The 27,646-nt window shown below is 39.2% G+C and overlaps 1 protein-coding gene across 6 annotated transcripts in view; it reads right to left on the bottom strand.

Moving 5' to 3' along the window:
* The window catches only part of PARD3B (par-3 family cell polarity regulator beta), a 1,199,064-nt gene that overhangs the window by 1,124,009 nt on the left and 47,409 nt on the right, over nucleotides 1–27,646 (bottom strand). Inside the window, exon 1 of one of the 6 annotated variants that reach the window (XM_042244067.2) lies at nucleotides 12,018–12,065. The exons of the other annotated variants lie outside the window; for them this stretch is intronic. Coding sequence (XP_042100001.1) covers nucleotides 12,018–12,029 — 12 coding nt within the window. The 5' untranslated portion in view covers nucleotides 12,030–12,065. Of the gene's footprint in view, nucleotides 1–12,017; nucleotides 12,066–27,646 lie in introns of those variants that run through there. 6 annotated transcript variants of the gene reach the window in all.

Genomic DNA, 27,646 nt, shown 5'->3' with positions numbered 1-27,646 from the left:
CTAAAAATCTTATCAAATTTTGTTGAAACAGTTATTTTACATAAAAATAAGTCATGTGATCATGTAATGGGTAAGTATTTTTTATGATGTCAGTTTTAGTTTCCAATATAAAAGCATTGGTAGACATAACCCAGGGCTTCCCTCTTAGCTCAGCTGGTACCCACTCCAGAATTCTTGGGCTTCTCTTGTGGCTCAGCTGGTAAAGAATCTGCCAGCAACGCGGGAGACCTGGGTTCGATGCCTGGTTTGGGAAGATTCCTTGGAGAAGGGAAAGGCTACCCACTCCAGTATTCTGGCCTGGAGAATTCCATGGACTGTATAGTCCATGGGATCACAAAGAGTCGGACACAACTGAGCGACTTTCACTTTCAGACATAACCCACATAAAAAATCTCTGTAAGTTGCACTGTCCAATATGGTGGCAATGAATCACATGTGGCTACTAAACTCTTGTTGTATCACCAGTCTGAATTGAGATATGCTGCCAGTGTAAAACACTGAATTTCAAAGACTTCACATTAAAAGAATATTAAATCTCTGAATACTTTATATTGATTACCATGTTAAAATATTTCAGATTTATCAGATTAAATAAGATTAGTTTCACCCTTTGACTCTTAATGTGGCTACTAAATATTTAAAATGGCATGTATCTTCTACTTTTTTATTTGCATTATATTTCTACTGAGCAGCACTGGTCTATAAGATCCTCAATAATTTTTAATTGTGTCAGAGTCAGGAGACCAAAGTTTGAGAACTGCTGCTCTATAGGGAAATGGATCAGTTAAAAAAGCAATCAAACTGATAGATACTGATGTGTAGGGGTCCCAACAGGACATAATATGACCCCTCAGGGAAAACCACCACAGTCAGTAAGACCAGAGCACAAATTCATTCAAATATAAGCAGGTGGTAAGGCTCACCAAACATTTGTGGAAATCCTCTAACATGAGCCTCGGAGTAGAAAACAACTAAAATGAAAGACAGGTAACTCTTGTGAAAAAACAAATAGGGCAAATAGCTGAAATAATTTCAAAAACTTAAATACCCTCAGAGAGATGAGAAAATAACTGCATTCATGAAGCAATAGTTACATTTAAAAGTGAACATTCATAAAGCAACTTAAAAATTAAAATTTTGATAGAAGTTTAATTCAATAAAGATAAACCTCAAAAACTTCAGCTAAAAAAAAGGGGGGGAAATAGATTTTAAAAAGAAATTTAGAAGTGCACTCCAAAGTCCAAAATGCAAAATAGAAGAGCCAGAAATAACAAAAATTGTGTGTGTTATGGGTGGTTATTTTTGGTTAGTCACTCAGTCATGCCTGACTCTGCAATCCCACGGACTGCAGCATGTCAGGCTTCTGTCCTTCACCATCTCCTAAAGCTTGCTCAAACTCATATCCATTGAGTTGGTGATGGCATCCAACCACCTCGGTCATCCCCTTCTCTTCCCGCCTTCAATCTTTCCCAGCATCAGGGTCTTTTCCAATGAATTGGCTCTTCGCATCAGATGGCCAAAGTATTGGAGCTTCAGCATCAGTCCTTTCAATGAATACTGAGGGTAGATTTCCTTTAGGATTGACCAGTTTGATCTCCTTACTATCCAAGGGACTCTTCAAGAGTCCTCTCCAGCACCTCAGTTCGAAGGCATCAACTCTTCAGCACTCAGTCTTTTTTACGGTACAGCTCTCACATCTGCACTGGAAAAATCTTAGCTTTGACTATACAGACCTTTGTAAGCAAAGTAATGCCTCTGCTTTTTAATATACTGTTTAAGTTTGTCATTGCTTTTCTTCCAAGAAGCAAGCATCTTTTAATTTCGTGGCTGCAGTCACTGTCCACAATAATTTCAGAGCCCAAGAAAATAAAGTCTGTCCCTGTTTCCAATTTTTCCCACCTATTTGCCATGCAGTGATGGGACCAGATGCCATGATCTTTGTTTTTTGAATGTTGATTTTTAAGCCAGTTTTTTAATTCTCCTCTTTCACCTGCATCAAGAGGCTCTTTGATTCCTCTTTGCTTTCTGCCATTGTGAGGTGGGGAGAATGCTAAATAATAAAACTGAAAGATAAGTTTAGAGACGTAAAACATCAGCAAATGAACAAAACATCCAGCACAATGAATGATTTTTTAAAACCACATACATCACAAACTTGCAGATAATGGGGGATGGGGGATTGAGAAGGTTTCAAGATGCCAGGCAGTTTTTATCAGCCAGTAACAGTAAAAACTGAAAATAAAACACAACCTTCCAAATTATAAAGGAGAATAACTGCAACCTAGAATTTCTCATCTTGATAATCAAGTATGAGAAAGAAAGAAAGATATTTACAGACATGAATGCCAGAACAGCAAAAAAGAATACTCTCCCAAGAATCTTCCCAGAAATCTACTAGAGGTATTTGAAATACAGTTACAGGAGTATCAAAAAAAAACAGAAACTAAACCATTTAAACCAGGAAAATATCTGTACAAACAAAAAATTGATTATAGTATACTATATGCCCCAGCTTTCAGCTATTATTTTCCAGTCCTATGAGTATAAACACCGAATACTAATTGTCCCCAAATTTTTTAACTAATGAGGCCCAAGATTCAGAGAGGAACTAAAGGATGTGAATTAGAGAGAAAGGAATAAAAAAGTCAATCATTTTATCAACTGAAAACATCTTAATTTTAAAATCAAGTAATAGTCACTCAGGCATGCATATTGCTAAGAAATGAGAAGAAACATTTAAAGTTGAAATTGGTTGTCACTAAGGAGTAGGAAGGTACAGAACACAAAATCGCTGATAAACGTGAAAAACTTTGTACTATATAGTGCAAAATGCCTTACTTCAATTAGTTCAGAATAAAATGTAAAATATCTGAAATACCAAGTAACAGATGGGAATACACATTTAACTTTATAAACACATTTATCCAAAAATGGACACCTGAAAAGAAATTTGGAGCTTGTAAATTTGCTGACAGAGCAGATCAGCGTAGGAAAAAGCTAAGAAAAATCAAGTGAATGTATCTGAAATTAGTGTATATTCTGCCAGTTTTTTAATTGGGTTATAGCCACTTTACAATGTTGTAGTAGATTTCTGCTGTACAACAAAGTGAATCCGCTATATGTATACCCATTATCCATCCCAACTGGACCTCCCTCCCACCCCTTCCCCCTTCCCACCCCTCAAGGTTATCACAGGGCACCGAGATGAGTTCCCTGTGCTATACAGCAAGTCCCGCTATCAAATATTCTACACATGCTATCATATATGTCAATCCCATTCTCCCAACTCATCCCATCCGCCCTCCCCGTGTCCACTTGTCCGTTCCCTATGTCGGCTTCTCTTATCATACAGAATGAAGCAAGTCATAAAAAGGAAAATATCATACATTAACGCACGTATGCGGAGCCTAGAGAAAAGGTACAGATGAATCTATTTGCAGGGCAGGAATAGGGATGCCAGTTTTATTTTAAACTAGACATCGACTCAGTGGACATGAGTTTGAGCAAACTCCGGGAGATAGTGAAGAAAAGGGAAGCGTGGCGTGCTGCAGCCCATGGGGTCGCAAAGAGTAGGACACGATTTAGTGACTAAACAACAACAGGACATAAATGTAAAGAAAAGATCAAGACAGCCACCTGTCTAATGACTCACCAAGGATCTTAAACTAGGGATCCACATGCTGACCCAACCTGCAAATCTATGCTGTTTGGGCTGAACGACACCACAGTAGAATTCCAAGATAACCTAGATGGTTATCCTTCCCGGTAAAGGCAAAAATCTGGCCACAGACAACCCATGTTCCATCTTGGCAACAACCAACCACAACTGAACAAGGGCAGCCCAGCGCCTTTCCCACTGAGCACCACTCACTTCACTACCAGATAGCATAGGCATCTCTATGCTATCTATTTCTCTTTGGGGGCACCCACTCCTAAAAGACGACAGAAGATAGGCCAAGAACATCCTATCTTACAATCAGAAATAAAGCATGTATGTCTGCATAAATGAAGACAACTCCCATTATTTAAATGAAACAGCAGATATTTATTTTTTCAGTTGCTTGTCCAGCCCCAGTGGTGATTTGAACCTAAGATTCCTGGTTTAAAAGTTGATAGGCTTGAAGGAAACAAACATGCAAGTCATTTTTGCTGCATCCCACAAGCTTGCATTTTTCATAGTTTTTCATATTATTTGTTCATAATATATTCAGATAAAATTAAGATATGCACATGAGCATATTTTATTTTATTTTTTATTTTTTTTGGTAAGTGAACAGAATTTTATTGACTCATTGAAACTATGAGAGGGAACAGCTCTACTAATGACAAACTCCAGGATGGTTGGAGTAAATCTCCAAGGTTACCCTTTTTAATGAAATGTCTGTTGGGAGAACTGAAAGCCAGTGCTTATATATGCCAAACGTAAGGGTCCTTTCCAGTCCATGGAGAGAACAGGAAAAACCAATGGGTTCTTTTTCCTTTATTCTGGATTTTCAATGTTACCACGTACTTCTGTCATCTGACACTGTCTGGTTGCAGTTTTCTAAGAGGATGGTTGCTCTTTGCATCTATATGATTCCTTGCTGATGACACAGAAGAAAGAACCACTGTCATTACATGTGACTCTCACATGAGCACATTTTAAAATAACTGTAGACTTTTTTCCAGTTTAACCTGTAACTCATTATGTTAAGAATATTAAAAATGATACCAACTTCAGTATTTTCTTCATTTTACTTTTGATTTTGATACATATTATAATCCTATTCATGCCAAAAATCTGCAAGTTGTCAGTCTCAGAATGAGGGTGAAGGAAGAAGGGGAGAAACAGTGTAACTTAAAAAACAAAGCCTATTAGTTTTATTTACATGCCACAACACCATCTCCAAACGACCTCTGCCTTTCTAAGTAACATTTAAAAAAAAAAAAAAAAAACTGAAGTGACAGAGAATGGAACGTCACATTAGAATTGAAAGCATGATAAAAAGGTAGAAGTCCTAATCTACAGCTCTACTTAGCATTATTCATAACAAGGGTTTCCCACTTTTTCAGACAGGGTTCAAAATGTCAGCTTGAACCATGTAGCAAATTTTAATGGGATGTTTCTAAATGAGTACCCTAAGAGGGTAACAAGGATTTCTTCATCTGTGGCACATTCAGAATGACACTAGTTACTTCTCACCAGGCCCTAGGAGTAAAGAAAGTCTCCCCATCCCATTACCTTTCATCCCTGATCCATGTGGACTCTGGCTGAGCTAACCACTTCCATGGCAGATACAGGAGCCAGAATACAAATTTTGTTTTGGGTTTATAAAGAAAAGTATGGGCAAGAAAGCCCTCTCTGAAGGCCACTCTGCTCTGGTTTCAGAAATACTCTGCTAGTGGGGTGCTGCTATACTCTGTTGAAAGGTGGCATCAGAGAAGTGATTTGGTAATGCAGAAAATCAAGGCATCTGGTTACAGAAAACTATTTCCAGTGTAAATTGTAAAATACCACTGAGGTCTTAAAATCTTAGGGCAATTTTTCAAACACATACTGAGTTTTGTATGATTAAAAATATAGCTATGAGAATAATTCAAACTTAATTGCTGGGCAGCACTAACACAGACTGGACCAACCAGCCAGGTATTGTTCTCAGAATGGTCAGGTGGGAGAGGATCTCTCTCCTCCAGAGAGCACAGCCTGTTGATAAGTACACCACTAGATCAGAATGATTCTATAAAGGGAACAAGCAGCCAGAACTCCACTGATAAATTCCATAAATTCTTGGTAATATGTGCAACATTTTAAAAAAATAGACCACACTTAGCACCCTATAGCAGAAGATATTAAGAAGAGGTGGCAAGAATACACAGAAGAACTATACAAAAAGATCTTAATGACCCAGAAAACTCACCTAGAGCCAGATATCCTGGAATATGAATTCAAGTGGACCTTCACAAGAATCACCACAAATAAAGCTTGTGGAGGTGATGGAATTCCAGCTCAGCTATTTCAAATCCTAAAAGATGCTGCTGCTAAAGTGCTGCACCCAATATGCCAGCAAATTTGGGAAAACTCAGCAATGGGCACAGGACTGGAAAAGGTCAGTTTTCATTTCAGTCCCAAGGAAGGGCAATGTCAATGTTCAAACTACCACGCAGCTGTGCTCATTTCACATGCTAGCAAGGTAATGCTCAAAATCCTTCAAGCTAGGCTTCAACAATATGTTGAAGATGTTCCAGATGTAAGAATATGGAACTTTCATTCTTCGTAAATATCACTTTTTAATTGTAAAGCACCTGGCAAAATATTTGTGGGTTACTAAAAAAAAATGTTAAGTACATCGTACATTATACCTTGACACTCTCAAAAAATTTATAAAATCAAAGCTTTCTAAATAGAGTTAAAACCTTATTGGGGAAAATACCTTAAACACTTCAAATAAAACAGAAGTATAACTTTTAACCAGGATCTATCGTAAAAGTAGTGTAACTCCAGAGCAGTATAGCAAGGTATTATCAGAACTGTATTTCCATCATAATTGGAACTATTTATAACCCAGTGAGACAAAGATTATTGAAATACAGTCTTGTATCTTTATTTTAAATGAGTTTCAAATTTATTTTACCCACAACATCGTAATCATTCTCTTAATCTGAGAAATACAAAGATTGAAATCCTTTCACCTTCCCCAATATTACCACAATCATACAAATATACGTGGGTCGTATATGTATGTAGCTAGGATCGAAGGGAGGATGGGGAGATTATGCCAAAGTCAGGATATCATCTGAATACTTTCTAGGTAATTGACATGCAATGAACTATGGATGTTACCAGCACTCCCCAAGTTATTGAGCCAACCAGTTGATTTATTTGTGCTAATAAAGAGTTTTATGTTTCCAGGACACATTACACTCTAATCCCATCTCCTTCCAGGCATAACCCTGAGAAAGCAGGACACAGCCAATTCAGAACAGCTCCATTTGGCTTGAGCTTCTGGGAGCAAAGGAGCATTGAGTGAAGCTTTCCTCCCAGTGCCCTCCCCCTAGAGATGCACAGCCACCCACACACACCAAAGGGAGAAGAATGGGAAAGGGCAGATTATTTCTTTCCTGGGAAAAAAGCCAGAGTGAAAGTTTTGGAGGATATAAACACATAACAGCTAGTAGAGAGCCATGGAAACCTTCTCCCCGAGCAAATGTGCTTTGCTGTAAACTTTCCTTGCCCCTCACAATATTTAGTGTTGTGTTAAAGCAAATATTTTAAAAATCCACAAGCATGTGTTGTTTTAAAATTCCTAAAATTAAAAACAAACAAATTCTCCCTCATTGCCTATCTAAAACCAGCAAGACATCCACTCTATCACCACAAGATATTTATCAAGCAGCTGACTGCTGGGAAGACAAACTATATTGCAAATTTCTTCTTGTCCCTTCTGCCAGGATTCTAAACTGACGGTCCCATTACATCCCTGAAATTAAGCACATGGCACACCCAAGTGCATCTTTCTGGACAGAGGCTTGCCGAAAGTCCCAGTTATAAGAGCGGTTCAAATCCTGGCTTATATACATGTCATCCAAAACTCATTAACTATCCCTCCAGCCATTCTCTAAACATGTGAGTCTATTTCTATTTTGTAAATAAGTTCATTTGTATCATTTCTATTTCAATTCTGTATATAAGGGATATCATACAAGATCATATGATATTTCTCATGCTATTTCTCTACATACCACTATCCATTTAAAATGGATAACCAACAAGGACCTACTGTATAGCACAGAAAACTCTACTCAATGCTATGTGGCAGCCTGGATAGGAGGGGAGAATGGGTATATGCATACGTATGGCTGAGTCCCTTTGCTGCTTACCTGAAACTATCACAGCATTGTTCATTAACTAGGTATACTCTGATATAAAATAAAAAGTTTAAAAAAAAAAAAGCATCTTCACAGATTACAATCTACATTAATAGATCCTTCCAGTCACCTAGTTTGGCTGCCGTAAAATTTCTAAGGAATAGAACTTGAAACAACCATTCAGAGTTAATCCCCCTCTCAGGAAATCCGTTAATACAGGTCTCAGATAGGAATGTGAGCCTACACCCTCTGCTTCAGTTCTCTGGGGGCTTAGAACAGCCGATCACCTTCACAGGTGGAGCCACTCCCACCCCCTTCATTTCCTTGGTTCCTAAATCCTTTGCTTCCACTGTACTATTTTACTTTTTATGATTACTGCACTTCCTTAACCTCTATGTACTTTTTCCACACCATTCACAAAATGACACGTATAAACACAAGCACTGCTTTTAGTCCTTACAAGACTGAGTTAAACTGCTGTCAACTTCACATGTTTGGCAGAAGCCCTACCCTGCTGATACAGTCAGCTAGTCAGTGATGACACTGGGTCCCTTATTTGCCCTTCTTATTTCTCACAGTTATTCCCTAACTCCACTGGGCTTCCTGCTGGAGTATACTACTTAGAACTCCTTAAAGCAAAGTTCTATGCTGAGCCTTCACAAGACTTACTTACACTTTTAAAACAAACTTCCCAACTGCTGTAATAGTTTTCACCTTTCGTATATATGGTAGCCTGCTTCTATAATAATAAACTTTTTGATTACTGTTTTGTAGGCACCTAATGGTAGTTCTGGGCTTTCCAGGTGGCTCAATGGTAAGAATCTGCCTGCCAATGCAGGAGACGTTAGTTTGATCCCTCTTAGAGGAGGACATGGCAACCCACTCCAGTATTTTTGCCTGGGAAATCCCATAGACAGAGGAGCCTGGTGGGCTACAGTCCATGGGGTTGCAAAACGTCAGGTTGCCTGAGCACACACTGGTAGTTCTAGAACGCTAGAGCATTATATCTCACATCTTTCCGAGTAGCTTTCTACTCTAAAGCAAGAATCAAAGTGGAGAGTAGGGGGAAGAAATGTCTTTATGGGAAATATATGAAAAAGATGAAAATGTTTGAGGCTTTAATATTTCTAAGAAAAATCCATAAACGCAGCAGCAGGTAACATACCTGCTACTCCATAATTTTTTGCAGTTGTTTTCCTTAGGTAAGACAGCATCCCAATGAGATCTAAAGGAGTCTCTATAGAGTCATCTGAATTGAATACTATAACTTAATGAGATGCACACAGGTGAAGCTTTTGTAGCAGTTTGGTCCTGCAGATAATAACCCAGCAGCATCTTAAGGGAATAGGTAATGAGACCAGGGAGTCATCTGTGGTAGCCACTGAGGTGTGTTCAAAAACTGCTGATTCTTATTCTAAGAACACAGTTGGATCACACTTCACCACCCACTTGGAATTAGGTTTGGCCATTAGCTGGCCAGAGAAGTGTGAGTGTAACATGGGCCTCTGCACCGAAGCTTTAAAAGCCAGTGCATGGATTTCCACCTCATTTTCCCTGGCTTTCTGCAATTACAAACATGTCTTAAGCTGGAACCTCCATCAGCCAGGACCCTGAATGATACAGTGAGCACCTCTTATGATCCACAAGGGGCTCATAGCATGATGGTGAAGTTTTACCTTAAGCCATAGAGGTTTGCAGATTTTTTGTTGTTGCAGCATAGCCTAAACTTTCCTGAACCACAGCTAGTTTTAAAAACCAATATATGAGACACAGTTCTATGCTATCCCTATGGGAAACTCGAGATTAGTCAGAAAGAAGGTACAATTGCCCTCGAGAAGAAGAGATTACAAGAGAGACCAAACAGAACCATGTTTTGATCTTGAAATAAGGAATGCAATTCCAACTTCCATCTATGGAAAACCCTCTAAAGCCTGGGGTCAAACCTCTGAAAGGAGAGGGGAAGAGATCTCAACTTTTCACAGCAGACTAAAGGTCAAGACAGAAAACACAGGGAGTCGTGAAGGCAGTAGACAGGTGAGTGAGGCTGCAGCTTGAACTCCAACAGGCATAGGCAATAAATAAGGTTGGAAATCTAAGATGCAACACACCATGTCAGGCCTTAAACCATCAGAATATTAACAGCAACAATAAAAACCACCATTATGTCCCAACACATCTTCAGTCAGTCAGTTCAGTCGCTCAGTCGTGTCTGACTCTTTGCAACCCCATGAATCGCAGCACGCCAGGCCTCCCTGTCCATCACCATCTCCCGGAGTTTACCCAAACCCACGTCCATTGAGTCGGTGATGCCATCCAGCCATCTCATCCTCTGTCGTCCTCTTCTCCTCTTGTCCCCAATCCCTCCCAGCATCAGAGTCTTTTCCAATGAGTCAACTCTTTGCATGAGGTGGCCAAAGTACTGGAGTTTCAGCTTTAGCATCATTCCCTCCAAAGAACACCCAGGACTGATCTCCTTTAGAATGGACTGGTTGGATCTCCTTGCAGTCCAAGGGACTCTCAAGAGTCTTCTCCAACACCGCAGTTCAAAAGCATCAATTCTTCAGCGCTCAGCTTTCTTCACAGTCCAGCTCTCACGTCTATACATGACCACTGGAAAAACCATAGCCTTGACTAGACGGACCTTTGTTGGCAAAGTATTGTCTCTGCTTTTCAATATGCTATTGAGGTTGGTCATAACTTTCCTTCCAAGGAGTAAGCATCTTAGGGCTTTCATAACAGTTTTCATAACAACTCATTGAGGTAGATACTGTAATAATTTTTTTAAAAGACGAAAAGCATAGTGCAGGGGAATACACTGCCAAGGTCATAAAGAAAAGAGGTAGTAGAACCAGGGCTTCAATCCATTCAATCTTACTCTAGGATCTGTGACATTAACCACTGTTACAGAAGAGTACACCTCAGACTTTAGATCACCTTCTATGCAAGCAATGAGATCCATCTACACTTTTAGGAAAGAGTCGACAATCAGCTTCACGCTTCAAGAACATCACTTATATACTATATACAAAATGAGCCAAAGAAAGGGGACTGATGTGTAGGTAGAGAGAGCATTAAAAAAAAAAATCACTGAAAGGAAGCAGGTGAAAGCCCTGTATTAAGATAATAACTAGTGATGTGAATCAATCAATCCTTCAGAAACCTCTGATATGGTCATAGCAATAAGGCTTCTGCCTCTCAGTGTGGGGTAGCTTAAGGGTGAAGAACAAGTTCTTCACTGTTCCTCTCACTGAGTGGGAGCAGGTTTAATTCCACCCTGGCTTTCTCACACACCTACTTAATAGATTATGGCAGAAATGATGCTCTGAGGCTTCTGACACCAGTCTCCTGCAGCACCTGCTGGGCTCTCTTGAAGCATCTAGAGCCCAGGGCAAAACACTAGAGGTCCCGAGTCATCTTGCAACAGCTTATAAAGGGAAAATTTAATTTTAGAAAAACTTAGCTTATGCACTAGGCCACTCACCACCTCATAGGTTGTATTCTCTTACTGAGCTAATATTAAAACATTTTTTCCTCACATGAAAAATTCCAGAATGGAATGTAAAAAATATTAGTACATAAGAGTCTATACAAACAAGTCAAAATACCTTGCTTAGACTACCTTGCTAAGAGGCTTTCTTTAAAAACACCAAAGGTTTATGGGGAGGGCCCGGCTGAGCCCAGCAGCCTTCCAGAGACCCAAACCTAGGTGTGGGGCAGGTGATTAATCCACCACGGACCTTCCATACCAGCCAACAGCTAAGCATCACCAAGTGTCCCTCAACTGACACCCTGTGGAACAGAAGTAGCCCCCAGCCCAACCAGGCCATATTCTTAACCCTCAGCCCATGAGATATAATGAAGTAATTATGTCACGATGACATGTTTCTGAATGCTTAGACTGGAATAGACAACCGTAACACATTACTTACGAAAGGAACCCTGAAGTCCAACCAACTTTATCAAAGTCACTGGAAGCTCTCAATGCCTCACTTCACTCCAAACAAGTTAGAATGTGTGCACGTGAGCCTGAGGACTACCGTAAGCAGCAAGTTCCACCACCCCTAGTGCGTCTTACACTGAAATCTGAGAAGACTAGAATCAAGACCATCTACACAATAAAGATGGAACCAAAAGGCCAGGTTCACCACAACATGAGTGGTATGAAAACTTACATGGTTATCCATCTCCTGCCCCTGCTGGCTCCACAGTCCCTCTATTCTGATGGGAATCAGCGCCTAGGAGGCTTTACCATCTCCCAATTCTAAACCCCGCCCCAAACCAATTAAGGGAGGAGCCTCCAGGTGATTCTAATCGGCAGCTAGGATTGCCAAGAGGGTGGTCATAGTTCACCATTAGTATTTCACTGCTTTATGAGCAAAAACAGGGGGGAGTGGAATTTTTTTTTTTTTAAAGCTTTTCCTTTTTTTAAAGCTTTTTCTTTCTCAAAAAAGAAAAGAAAGATTTGGCTTGATTCCCTAAAACTGCAGAGTGATCTCCAGGTACCACTTGCATAAAACAGATCAGAAAGAATTAGAATTTCCACCCTTCCAAAACATCTAAAATTACTTGCATATGTATATCATTGTGGTCAAATATTTTAAATATATAAAGTATATCTTAAATCTCTGAGCATGTTTCAGGGAGCAGTTTCTGAAGCATGTGACTTTCAGAAGCAAGTTTATATTTCTGCTTTTGAAATATCTTCTGGAAAGACTGGATTGCAAACAACTCTTAAAGGGAAAATTTAATTTAAAAAAAAAACTTCGCTTCTGCACTAGACCACTCCACCTGATAAGCTGCATTCTCTTACTGAGCTAATATTAAAACATTTTTCCTCATACAAAGAATTCCAGAATGGAATCTAAAGAATATTAGGAGTGAATACAAAAAAGTCAAAATAACCTCCACCCCTTTGGTAACAAAGCATGGCCCTTCTCAGTGGTGAGAAAAAGCACTCGGGATGTCGAAAGCACAAACTTTGGGCCATTTCCTATAAAAGAAATATTCTCTCTGAACACTGTTAATATTCAAAGATTAGAAAATGAGGTCATTCATGATAAATGTAATTCTTCTCAGACTCATCAAATTCTATTCAAGTATGAATGGAAATGACCCAGTACTTTTGAATAAATATTTGTTACTCACCCAGCAGACAGTACTACCTACCAGTCAGGTAGTAGTAGGTCGGGTGAAAAGAAACCACCCAAAGTTCCACCAAAGAGGAAGCTGGATGAACCAGCAGGAATCACCTAAGTGTGAGCCCAGGTGGACATAGCCTGGAAAGGGGTGAGGCTGTCTCCTACAGTGAAAACTAAGCCCCAACATGAACAAAGATATTTCACAGCAATGGAAAGCCCTACTCAAACTTGGAAGTGTTTCTCCAAACTGCTGTTGGGTTAGCCCTGCATGCTTGACATTCTTTCTGTGCAGAGCTCCTTCTGGGATGAACTAAATGCACCTGTGGCAGGAGTGAATCAAGTGCAGTCTATAAAGCAAAGTTTTTATCAGGAAGGAGCTAACCGGCATTAAGGCTCTACATTTCTGTAACACATGGTCAACAGAGCAGTGATAAATGTCCTGATGTGCAGAAAAATAATACTGAAGTCGGAGGGTAAATTTTCCATGTTTTCATTATCTGTCCCTGATGGTCTTCAGGGATCCAAGCAGTTCACACAGACTTTGCGGATTACTTTACTTCTCAGCACTTAATTTGCCCCAGCAGAGAAATTAACAAACAATAACCACTGAGACACTTTTTATGAGGATTCCTAAAGTAATGCTGGTGAATTAATCAAGACCTACAAATTATTTCAGTGAGAGCTAAAGCACCTTTTTTTTTTCTTTTTAACACAAAACGTGCTATTAGAAAGTCAGATCCAGAAAAATTAAGAAAATTCTCAAAGAAGTTAAGAGATGGCAAATTTAATAAAACAGGAGTTATAAAGGCATAGAAGAAAATTAACTTGGATGCCTCGGGTTATATGATAAGAATCAGGATTTTCAACTTTCCTGACTTGAAAGACTATTCCATCTACACTTCCTCATTCCAATGCTGAGCAAGAAGACTCTTATTGACCACTTTGAAAGATAAATAAGTGAGCACGCAGCTATATAATTTAGAGCAGTAAATCTGCTCTCCTTAGAGCTTCAAAGGATGCTATTAACCTAGTGTCAGTCATACCTATGCACAAACTGTTTTTCTAAAACTAGAGTGATTTATAATTATCCTGGCTCTACATCTTGATTCAAAATATTTATTAAGCATCTGCTAAGAGGAAACACCTGTGTTGGTCAATACAGCAGTATAACGTGGTAAAGATAGCTCCTTGCCTCCTCAGCAGAGCTGGGGAAACAGAGCACATTCTATAAAATCCAAATGACCCAATGAGTGGTTGAGAGACACTTAATATCAACTTCTAACTTTTATGTAATATGTTATCTTCTAACCAGACTAAGAAGTTTTAGAGTTTCGTGTGGTTTTTTATCAATCTCACCCACCCACACCGATGATCATCACAGAGCTGCTCACACAAAGAATCTAAACTGACTTGTTTTGATTTGATTTGGTCTCCTTTTCTCTAGAAAAGAGAAATGTTGTTGATGAGAGTTGGCCATACAGTCTGTGACAATAAAAAACAAACAGGCTTCAATGCAGATTAAAACCCAACCCTCTGACCTAAACGGACATTTTAGTAATCAGAGATTAGACATGGCATGAATAGAACTGATTATAACATTCTAAATTCCCATGAACTTAATACCACTCAGAGTCTCACTGTCTGTTTCCTTGTGCTACTATTTAAGAAAATTATTGGGCAAGAATTGTAGCAAAAGAGAATTATGGACTGAAAACTAAGCTGCATGAAAGGAGAACATTTAGCCTGGAGAAGACATACTGAAGAGTGACAGAAAAAGCATCACAGAGAAAGCAAACAATGAAGCACCCGATATTTATATTACTTAGCAGATGTACAAAGTGTTTCACAAGCACTATCTCACTTATCTTCCCCATGTGATGAAGTTTGTGACCCAGTTGAACAAAATAGAATACTGGGGCTGAAGGCAAGTGCAGGGTTGAAATACAAACCCAGAGTCTGTATCATTCTCCAAAAGGGTGCTAATTACCCTCGATCAGAAATAACTCCCCTCAACGAGGGGGAACAACGTTAATATCTCTGGTTGCCTCTTTCAGGTTTAAAATTGTGATTATAAAGGAAAGGATGGGTTTCCCAGGTGGCTCAGAGGTTAAGAATCTGCCTGCCAGTGCAGGAGTCAAGGATACTCGGGTTCAATCCCTGGGTAAGGAAGATACCCTGGAGGAGGAAATGACAACCCACTCCAGTATTCTTGCCTGGAGAATCCCATGGACAAAGGAGCCTGGTGGGCTACAGTCCATGGGGTCGCAAAGAGTTGGACAGAACTGAGCACATGCATACACAATAAAGGAAAACACAGCAACCAATTATATACCACCTTCAGCGGAGCCAGAAAACCACATAGGCTACATCAACGTTAATGTAATTAACTAACAAAGAAGAAATTTCCATAAATTTCTACAATTCTGTAAGAAGATAAATGTCATCTGTTTGAATAATATAGAAGGTGAAGTCTTGCCTTCAGGATTACTTTGAGAACGTGTCTTTTAATTCTACAGTGACCGCTGGAATAGAAAAATTTTCATCTTGATTTTAACAAGCGCATTCATAGTATTTTCACCAAGTTTCTTGGACCTAAATTAAGCAGTTCATGAACCGCTTAAGTTTTACATTATGATTTTTTTTTCTTGAAACAGGAGATCTGCATATTTAAGCACTAGTTTCTGATTCATGAGGAAATTCATTTGGGGGAGACTACTTTCTAAAAAAAAACAAATTTACATATAAGAATTCCAAATTCATATCACATCTCACAATCATTCCCCAATTAATCAAATTTGATGAGGAATTCTAATAAGGTTTCACAATTAAGTTTTTATGTGTTAAAAAACAATATAGCAATCACCATTTAATGTGTAAGACCTAACCACTGCACAGATGATGTTCTAAATTTGAACTTGAAAGGAAAACCCATCAGTGTGCCTGCTTGATTTCTTTAATCTATTCATGTAGGTTAATTACCTGACACTCATTAAGATGACTCTGGGCTTCTTTAAATTTCTGACCATATTAACCTCTCCAACTAATCCTTATTAGAAAAATATTAAAGAGTGTTCATTTCTATTACAAATTGAATTTGAAATGATGAAACAATTATCAAATAAATGGAGTAGAAAACGAGGTTATATGCATGAGAAGATTCAATGCATCAAATATTTTACTTCCATTATTATAAAATAAAGGTCTTAAGGTCTATATTCAAGAAATGTGCTTAAAGATCAATCCTTGAAAAAAAATCTCTCCACTCCATTCTTATCCAGTGGGGTGACAAACAAAAACCTCAAGCTCATCATTAACAGACTTATTCAGCAAAAAAAAAGTCTTATTTTAAACTAAACAATTGGACAAAAAGATTCAACCACCTAGCTCAGTAAGTCTACATAAAATCACTTAATATTGTGAGTCACACATTCCGTATTACTCATTTTGCAAATAAAATGGTAGAAAAAGGCCAATAAAGTACTGGTCAAGATCACAAAAGCATGAAATATGAATGTTACTTTTAAAACTGAAAGCATATCTCTTCAGTTCTAGGGTGAAAAATGAATTCAAAGACATTTCTTCCCTAGACAAATTTCATTAAAAACTGTCCTTTTCCCTTCAACAACTGATATTTCATCTCTGTAGACTCCTTTTTTTAAAAATACTATGAAGAGAGCATAACTGGTGGTATTTTATAAATGATCGCTTAAATTATACCAGAGGTTAGATGAGGGGGAAAAAAAAGCACAGAAGTCTGGATTCAGGCAATGAACGAAGAAATGGGAGATTTAAGAAAGGAGGTTAAGTGAAAAAGGGGAAAGGATGTAATGAAGCGAAGTGAAAGTCGCTCAGTCAAGTCCGACTCTTTGCGACCCCCATGAACTATAGTCCATGGAATTCTCCAGGCCAGAATAACTGGTGTAGGTAGCCTTTCCTTTCTCCAAGGGATCTTCCCAACCCAGGGATTGAAACCAGGTCTCCTGCACTGCAGGCAGATTCTTTACCAGCTGAGCCACGAGGGAAGCCCTCAAGTGGATATGTTCACTAGGATGTATGTTCACTGACTGACAGTAATAATTTATGTAACTGATGGTCACAGATAGTCAACATGCCTGGTAGCTCAGCAAACAGCATGATAACATGAAATACAAAACATGTCTGGTATCTGGGTATCAGATCCTTTTCTTATATAGGCAACAAATTTAAGGGGCCAATGATGAAATAATGTAAGAATTCCATGATTCTATGTTTCTGGGACAGAAGTTCTTTCTGCTGAGTGTAAATCCACAAAGCTTTAAAACTTGAAGGACTAACTCACTCCATTGAATTCATTAAATATTTAGAAATAGTTCATCTGGCAGTTCACGGTTCACATACTGTTGAAACCTGACTTGGAGAATTGTGAGCATTACTTTGCTAGTGTGTGAGATGAGTGCAACTGTGCAGTAGTTTGAACATTTCTTGGCCTTGCCTTTCTTGGGATTGGAATGAAAACTGACCTTTTCCAGTCCTGTGGCCACTGCTGAGTTTTCCAAGTTTCCCAGCATACTGAGTGCAGCACTTTCACAGCATTATCTTTCAGGATTTGAAATAGCTCAACTGGAATTCCATCACCTCCACTAGCTTTGTTCGTCGTGATGCTTCCTAAGGCCCACTTGACTCCACATTCCAGGATGTCTGGCTCTAGGTGAGTGATCACACCATCGTGGTAATATAGGTCATGTAGATTTTTTTTGTATAGTTCTGTGTATTCTTGCCACCTCTTCTTAATATCTTCTGCTCCATGCCATTTCTGTCCTTTATTGTGCCCATCTTTGCATGAAGTGTTCCCTTGCTTTCACTAATTTGCTTGAAGAGCTCTATAGTCTATCCCATTCTATTGTTTTCCTCTACTTCATTGCATTGATCACTGAGGAAGGCGTTCTTATCTCTCCTTGCTATTCTTGGAAACTCTGCATTCAGATGGAAATATCTTTCCTTTTCTCCTTTGCCTTTCACTTCTCTTCTTTTCTCAGCTATTTGTAATGCCTCCTCAGACAACCATTTGCCTTTTTACACTTTTTCTTGGGGATGGTCTTGATCACTGCCTCCTGTACAATGTTCCAAACCTCCGTCCATAGTTCTTAAGGCACTCTATCAGATTAAATCCCTTGAATCTATTTCTCACTTCCATTTTATAATCGTAAGGGATTTTATTTAGGTCATACCTGAATAGTCTAATGGTGTTTCCTACTTTCTTCAATTTAAGTCTGAATTTTGCTTTAAGGAGCTCATGATCCAAGCCATAATCAGCTCCTATTCTTGTTTTTGCTGACTGTATAGAGCTTCTCCATCTCTGGCTGCAAAGAATATAATCAGTCTGATTTCAGTACTGACCATCTGGTGATGTCCATGTGTAGAGTTTTCTCTTGTGTTGTTGGAAGAGGGTCTTTGCTATGACCAATGCGTTCTCTTGGCAAAACTCTGTTAGCCTTTGCCCTGCTTCATTCTGTACTCCAAGGCCAAACTGGGATATTTATAACAAATGACAAGGTAGTAAAACTCTGGATATAAAAAACATTTTCACCAAAAAAAAAACCCTATCCTTTGTCCATATTTTTTTTTCTTTCAAACTATAAATAGCCACAACCACAGGGAAACAAAATGGCAATCCATCCGTATGACAGAAACTAACTTCATTAGTACAGTTTCTTTTTTAATGCTTTACCCTCTGTATTAATGAAAATGAACAAAGCAGTCTTAAGCACAGCTGTGATCAGCACTGGTGTGATCTGTTACCAAATTCTGTAGGAACACTGCACCAAAGTTTTAAAAACATACACATCCATTGACCCAGTAGTTGCAATTTAAGAAACTAACTTAAGGGAACAATGAAGGATACTCAAAAAATTTGAGGGACAGATGGCCATAACAGAGCTATTCATCATTGTGAAAATATCCAACATCGTGTGCTGCATAAATAATACGTGACGTGCATACAGTATACTACTGAATATGCGCACATATATGCACACATATAATACATACACAGAATTCTTTAATTTAGCTCTTATATAAAGTCTATGTGCCAGGTACTGTTCTAAGGAATTTACAAATATTAATTCATTTAATCCTCATAACAACTCTGTTATATGGCTCCTATGACTATCATCGTATTAGAGATGAGCACTTGAGGCAGAAGGCTAAATAACTTATCCAAAATTACACAGCCAGTAAGTGGAAGAACTGAAATTTTAACCCTGGCAATCAACCTCTATAATCTGAGCTCTAAAGGATATTTATAACAACATGTAAATAAGTTATAGTTATCTCTGATGATGGAGATAACCATAATCTTTTAAGATTATGTTTTACCTATCTAAATTTTTTTAATTTTCCCACTTAAGCTTGTATTATTCTTATAAGAAAACATTTAACAGACAAATAAAAGAACATCCTAGGAAATAACTAGGGGAAGAAAATATAAAGTGCAAATCAGAAAGACAGAGAGGACAGTTTAGGTTTCAACGTGGGAACTAAAGGAATGAATATAAGAAAAAAGGAGAAGGCCAAGATCAGGGCTTTCTTTTAAATTAGGTGCTCTAAACTGACACGTCAGATATTCTAGAAAGCTATTCATTTGGAGCTGAATGTCCACAGTCTCGTACATACAAATTAATTCTGTGGAATATTAATAGACATGGTATGATAGGAAGGTAACATAATCATATAGTTTTATACACTGAATTAAACAAAAGGAAAATGATTACATTGTCAAAAGACAAACCCTCAGAGGTGCTGCTGCTGCTGCTAAGTCGCTTCAGTCGTGTCCGACTCTGTGCGACCCCAGAGATGGCAGCCTACCAGGCTCTTCTGTCCCTGGGATTCTCCAGGCAAGAACACCAGAGCGGGTTGCCATTTCCTTCTCCCAGTGGTGCTACCAGAGGCTAATGTTTCCCAACTTATTTGTCCATGAAACACTCTTCCAAAGATTTCATCCTAATTGTTGCTCAGTCTCAGTCGTATTCAGCTCTTTGCAACATCATGGACTTCAGTACGCCACACTCCATTACCAACTCCTGGAGTTTGCTCAACTCATGTCTATTGAGTTGGTGATGCCATCCAACCATCTCATCCTCTCTTGTCCCCTTCTCCTCCTGCCTTCAATCTTTCCCAGCATCAGGGTCTTTTCCAATGAGTCAGCTCTTCGCATCAGGTGGCCAAAGCATTGGAGCTTCAGCATCAATCCTTCCACTGAATATTCAGGATTGATTTCCTTTAGGATTGACTGGTTTGATCTACTTGCAGTCCAAGGGACTCTCAAGAGTATTCTCCAACACCACAGCTTTCTTTATGGTTCACCTTTCACATCCACACATAACTACTACAAAAACCATAGCTTTGACTAGACAGACCTTTGTCAACAAACTAATGTCTCTGCTTTTTAAGACACTGTCTAGGTTCATCATAACTCTTCTTGCAAGGAGCAAGCATTTTTTAATTTCATGGCTGCCGTCATCATCTGCAGTGATTTTGGAGCCCAGGAAAATAAAGTCTATCACTGTTTCCATTGTTTCCCCATCTATTTGCCATGAAGTAATAGGACCAAATGCCATGATCTTAGTTTACTGAATGTTGAATTTTATGCCAGCTTTTTCACTCTCCTCTTTCACCTTCATCAAGAGGCTCCTTGGTTCCTCTTTGCTTTCTGCCATTAGTGTCATCTGCATATCTGAGGTTATTGATATTTCTCCTGGCAATCTTGATTCCAGCTGTGCTTCATCCAGCCCAGCATTTCACAAGGACTCTGCATATAAGTTAAATAAGCAAGGTGAAATATAGAGCCTTGATGTACTCCTTTTCCAATTACAAAACAAGTCCATTGTCCCATGTCCAGTTCTAATTGTTGCTTCTTGACCTGCATATAGATTTCTCAGGAGGCAGATAAGGTGGTCTGGTATTCCCATCTCTTTAAGAATTTTCCATAGCTTGTTGTGATCCACAGAGTCAAAGGCTTAGTGTAGTCAATGAAGCAGAATAGATGTTCTTCTGTTCTCTTCCTTTCTGGATGATCCAGCAGATGTTGGCAATTTTATCTCCGGTTCCTCTGCCTTTTCTAAATCCAGCTTGAACATCTGGAAGTGCTCGGTCCACATACTGTGGAAGCGTAGCTTGGAGAATTTTGAGCATTACTTCGTTAGCATGTGAAATGAATTCAATTGTCTGGTAGTTTGAACATTCTTTGGCATTGCCCTTCTTTGGGACTGAAGTGAAAACTGACCTTTTCCAGTCCTGTGGCCATTGCTGAGTTTTGTAAATTTGCTGGCATACTGAGTGAAGTATTTTCCCAGCATCATCTTTCAGGATTTGAAATAGCTCTGCTGGAATTCCATCAGCTCCACTAGCTTTGTTCGTAGTGATGCTCCTAAGACCCATTTGACTTTGCACTCCAAGATATCTGGCTCTAGGTGAGTGATCACAACATCGTGGTCATATGGGTCAACTAAGATCTTTTTTGTATAGTTCTTCTGTGTATTCTTGCCACTTCGTCTTAGTATCTTCTGCTTCTGTTAGGTCCATACCATTTCTGTCCTTTATTGTGCCATCTTTGCATGAAATGTTTCCTTGGTAGCTCTAATTTTCTTGCAGAGATTGCTAGTCTTTCCCATTCTGTTGTTTTCCTGTACTTCTTTGCATTGTTCATTAAGGAAGGCTTTCTTATCTCTCCTTGTTATTCTTTGGAACTCTGCATACAGATGGGTATATCTTTCCTTTTCTCCTTTGCTTTTCACATCTCTTCTTTTCTCAGCTATTTGTAATGCCTCCTCGGACAACCATTTGCCTTTTTGCATTTCTTTTTTCTTTGGGATGTTTTTGATCACCACCTCCTGTACAGTGTTACAAACCTCCATCCATAGTTCTTCAGGCTATCAGATCTAATTCCTTGAATCTATTTGTCACTTCCACTGTATAACTGTACAGGATTTTATTTAGATCATACCTGAATGGCCTAGGGGTTTTCCCTATTTTCTTCAATTTAAATCTGAATTTTGCATTAAGGAGTTCATGATCTGAGCCACAGTCAGCTCCCAGTCTTGTTTTTGCTGACTGTATAGAGCTTCTCCATCTTCACCTGCAAAGAATATAATCAATCTGATTTCTGATACTAAAGCTCTATAAAGCACAATCTGGGGGAGAAATGATTTAGAATATTCCCCTCATCCTTCATTCATCCAAACAAGTACCAAGTGTCAAGTGTCTTGGGACAGACAGCTAGGCATGTGAACAACAGAAGATAGGTTCTGGTCCCTCCTCATTACTCACCGGCCCAACTAAGCCTGTTTACTCAAGAGTAGAAAACGGTCAATATCACCTGCTCCCCAGTGTCTCTAACGGAGATGTTTAAGAACTGAAATGAGTTTGCAAAGCACATTCGCACATGTTAGCAGTATAATCCTAAGCAAACAACTGCCTTCTCTCCACATTCTAGGGCTAAATTGACATTACTTGTTCTGGTTGCTCACAGTTTCCATTACTTTGCCTGGAGAGATGAGTTCAAAAAAAAAAAAAAAAACGAAAAGTGTTTTCAGGGGAACTCAGCAGCAAATAAATAGCATCCACAAAGGAACCATATTTATTAGTGAGGCTTGATCAATGGTAAAGATCTCTACTAGGGAAAAAATCCTGCCTCAGCCCCTTCCATATGAGAAAAATTATTTCATTCTCAGAAATGAGTGATGGAAGTGGTACCCAGTGCTAGAGTCGTGTCCCAACCACAGTCTGTGGTGCCGTGAAAACCCAGCCATTTAATCAGGCAGGTTAATTTCCCATACCCAATTCTCCAGACAGCTTAATTCCTTACAAGCTTGAAATCACCATCTTTATACAAATATAAACATAAACCACAAATATAAATGTTCTTTGCAGTTATTTTTCTTGCTAAGCTTACTGTTCTTGTTCATTCACTCCGTCATGTCTGACTCTTTGTGACCCCACGGACTGCAGCATGCCAGGTTTACCTGTTCTTCACTATCTCCTGGAGCTTGCTCAAACTTGCTAAGCTTAGCTTAGTTGAAAGATTATTTGGAGGGTGTTCTATGTTTTTGTATCTGCTAAAAGTTTTTTGCAACCAACATTCCACATACTTTTCTACCAGACAAACAAACCTCTAAACTTCTAAAGTCAGCAAAAGGAGCCCCTTTATGAGCAGCAGAATTCATCCTTGAATGTGGAAGTCAACTAGGCAAGCATTTTATGGTCATTGTGCCAAGCAACTTAGAAAACAGTCATGTGCCATGCATTCTGTTTCAGTACTGACAAAAGAAAATGATACAAGAAGTGACTTGGAAGATCATGCTCAATTAGGCAGTCAGACAGACAGGAATCCCTGATTCAAGATTCTCAGCCTCTCTAGAAAGGAAAAACAATTAGGAACAAAATAGATAGAAAAAGAAGAAAAGATGGGGCTGAACTGGTCAGTGGTTGCTGATTTTAGAAGCTGGGTGATGGACACATGGAGGTGAGAGGCTCATAATATATTCTACACATATGCTGGAAATTTTTCACAATAAAGCTTTTTTAAAATAAAAAAGGAAACAGTAGTTATTAGACAGTAAAAAATTGAGGACTTTATGTTCTTGTATCTCATGATTCTCCATAATACTAAATGTAACTATTTATGAAATTCACTCTATCAAATAAGCCATCACAAGACTCACTGCGGTGCTATATTGTTTTCATTTCATTGTCTTTACACCCAGTAGTCAGAGAGCTCCTGAGAGCAGAGCACATATCCTGCTCACAGCATCTAGCAAAACATCTGCAAATAATCAGTTGCTCAAAAAGAAAAAAAGTTTGCTGAATGAATGAATAAAATCCTATTTCTTTGTTTCGCTGAAGAATTCAAATTGAGCCCAGTAGCACAGCATTCTCTCATTTCCCTTAAAACTAAATTCTGAGTCTCAATTTTGACCAGGGCTCTGATTATTACAAAACAGTAGACAAAGCAAGAATACATGAAACTTGTAAAATATGCCCTTATTATATCCATGTGGCTTTACACAAAGATACTCGACTCTCTGAAACAGCTTCCTCAGTAGCACTCTAATAAAGAGATCTTACAAAATGACTATCATCAAGTGGATAAAATATATAAATATCCCGCATCTTAATAAGCACCAATATTTTATATTTTTTGGAAACGGTTTCTTTTTTCTCCCCCAGCTTCTTCCTGCCATGCTTCCCTCCTTTCCCCACTGCCACTGTTCTGCAGACACAGGCAGTAATCTCACTAGCACTGGGGGGTGTGGGGGTAGGAGCTACACCATTAACCACTATCTTAAACACACTATACCCTATGGTACTCATCCTTGCCAAAACCCTCAGACTGCATTGCAGTTTTTCATCTGTTCAATGCTTGGCTTCACCACGGGCTCCACATCAAAGATTTAGAAAGAGCAGTTTCCACCGTCAGTAGGGAAGCGGGCATGAGATAAGGTGGGGCAAATAAGCCTTTGCTGCCCTTTGGAGATTGTAGAGGGAGGTGATGTCTTTCCTCTTGGCATCTCAAGCGGACCTTCTGAGTGCATTTTCCTATAGAAATAAAGAAACTTCCATGTTACTAAGGTATAATTCTGATACACCAAGGGTCAAACGGAATTTTCTGAACTGATGCAGCATCTGAGCACCTGTGAAATGAAGAGCAAACTTTCAAACGACTCCAGAAAATTCTCAGAGCAAGCCCTGTCTATAAGGTAGACGCATGACCCTAAGGAATAGACATTTCTCTAGCCAGGTCATGGCAGGCGACATTCAGACTTCTGCACTTAAAGACAGTGATGGTGAAAGAAAATTCATGAAGGCACCTGGTCAAACCACCTCACAGACAACATCATAGCTGAAGTCTTCTTCTTTCTTTAATTCTGTGCTGTTTACATTGCAGGGTTTTAAGTACTCATTTTTTCTTTATAAACTATTTTCTTATATTTTCCTCCAATAAGTATGCATTAAGTACTTGTATAGGTCAGGGAATAAAATCACCACCAATAGAGCTATCTAAAAGACAGAAAAATGGTATTGTCATTTTTAAAGCACATTCACAGAACTCAGTGGTGATGGGAAACGGGTGATTAGGAATTCAAGTGTTACGGGCAGCAGTTCAGCACTGGATCCAAAGCACATGGCCTGGAGTTCCATGGCCAGGGTACAGTCTGGGTCCACCAATGGTTAGAGTGAATGTTGGGCTAAACATAGAATAGTTGTAAGGATTAAATTTGACTAAGGCCTCAGCCCATCTCTGAACACAGCAAACTCGTCACACATTGTCACCTTCTCTGAATTCCTTTCACATCCTACTTAGAGTGATGACCATCTTAATGTTGTCATTGCTGAGTGGCTAAGTCATGTTCACTCTTTGCGGCCACATGGACTGCAGCATGCAAAGTTCTTCTGTTCTTCACTGTCTCTTAAGAATTTGCTCAAATTCATGCCCCCTCTCATCCTCTGCCGCCTCCTTCTCCTTTTACTTTCAGTCTTTCCCAGCATCAAAGTCTTTTCCAATGAGTCAGCTCTTTGCATCAGGTGGCCAAGTACTAGAGCTTAAGCATTAGTCTTTTCAATGAATATTCAGGGTTTATTTCCTGGTTTGATTGACTGGTTTGATATTCTTGCAATTCAAAGGACTCTCAAGAATCTTCTCCAGCATCACAATTGGAAAGCATCAATTCTTCAGCACTCAGCCTTCTTTATGGTCCAACTCTCACATCCATTCATGACATAGGTACATGACTACTGGACAAACCGTCGCTTTGACTATACAGACCTTTGTTGGCAAAGTGATATCTCTGCTTTTTAATATGCTGCCTAGGTTTGTCATAGCTTTTCTTCCAAGGAGCAAGCGTATCTTAATTTCATGGCTGCAGTCACTGTCCACAGTAATTTTGGAGCTCAAGAAAATAAAATTTGTCACTCCTTCCACTTTTTCCCTTTCTATTAGTATTTGCCAAAAAGTGATAGGACTGGATGCCACAATCTTAGTCTTTCAAATGTTGAGTCTTAAGTCTGCTTTTTCACTCCTATTTCACCCTTATCAAGAGGCTCTTTAGTTCCTCTTCATTTTCTGCCATTAGAGCAATATCACCTGCATGTCTGAAGATGTCGATACTTCTGCCAACCATCTTGCTTCCAACTTGTGATTCATCAGTCCAGAATCTCACATGATGTACTCTGCATGTAAGTCAAATAAGCAGTTAAATACATAGCCTTGACATACTCCTTTCCCAATTTGAACCAGTCCATTGCTCCATGTATGGTTCTAATTGTTGCTTGTTGACCTGCATACAGGTTTCTCAGGAGACAAATAAGGTGGTCTTGCACTCCCAGCCCATTAAGAATTTTCCACAGTTTGTTGTTCAGTCTTCATTCCAATGCCAAAGAGCAATGCCAAAGAATGTTCAAACTACTGTATAAGTGTGCTCATTTCACATGCTAGCAAGGTTATGCTCAAAAATACTTCAAGCTAGGCTTCAGCAGTACATGAACCAAGAACTTCCATATGTACAAGCTGCATTTTGAAGAGGCAGAGGAACTAGATATCAAATTGCCAATATTCATTGGATGATGGAGAAAGCAAGGGAGTTCCAGAAAAACATCTACTTCTGCTTCACTGACTACACTAAGCCTTTGACTTTGTGGACCATTTAATCCATTGTTACTACTGTGAAAAAAATGTGTTGGCAAACGCTACAGAGAGGACTGCTGGTTGGTTGGTTTAGTGCTAAGTTGTGTCCAACTCTTGCAACCCCATGGACTGTAACCTGCCAGGATCTTCTGCCCATGGAATCTTCCAGGCAAGAATACTGGAGTGGGTTACCATTTCCTTCTCCAGGGGATCTTCCTGACCCAGGAATCAAACCCAGGTGTCCTGCATTGCAGGCAAATTCTTTACTGACTAAGCTAAGGAGGAAGCTAGAACTGCCTATTTCTCATCACGTTAGACAGATGCTATTATAAATCTATTATAAATAGATACCATCTTTACTGACATACACAGGAAGACATGATAATGAATGAAAATAATGTCTTAGTGAGTAAGGTGTACAGTGCTGAGTTTTCTGGCCTTAGTATTTGATCTTATCCCACTGTTGCTTTTTTCTTTTTCATTTTTAATTGGAGGATAATTGCTTAACTATGTGGTATTGGTTTCCACCATACAACAATGAATCAGCCATAAGTATTCCAATGTCCCCTCCCTCTTGAGCCTCCCTTCTGAACACCCCACCCTCCATCACACCCCTCTAGGTCATCACAGAGCACTGAGCTGAGCTACCTGCATTAAACAGCAACTTTCCACCAGCTAGCTGTTTCACACATGGTAATGTATATATTTCAGTGCTACTTTCTCAATTCATCCCACCATGTTTTAATGAAGATAAGCTCACAAAATCCTTATTACTCAATACCTGTTTTACTTAAATCCTCAGTCTCAGGCTCATCTTCATATGTGCAGTTCCTGGACTTTTGTTCAGGGGGCAGGTCTAAAGGGACCACTCAGGGATATCCAGAGTGGATAACCTTCAGACAGAGCACAGTCGAAACACTATTGTTGAGTTCCCCAGTTAAAGTTTTCAGTAAGGTCATTTCAGACTAAAACACAGACACTACCACTAATGTTGCAGAGTGTGCTG

The sequence above is a fragment of the Ovis aries genome, chromosome 2 (assembly GCF_016772045.2).
Source record: "Ovis aries strain OAR_USU_Benz2616 breed Rambouillet chromosome 2, ARS-UI_Ramb_v3.0, whole genome shotgun sequence".
NCBI lineage: Eukaryota > Metazoa > Chordata > Mammalia > Artiodactyla > Bovidae > Ovis > Ovis aries.
This window is presented reverse-complemented; position numbering and strand designations above follow the sequence as displayed.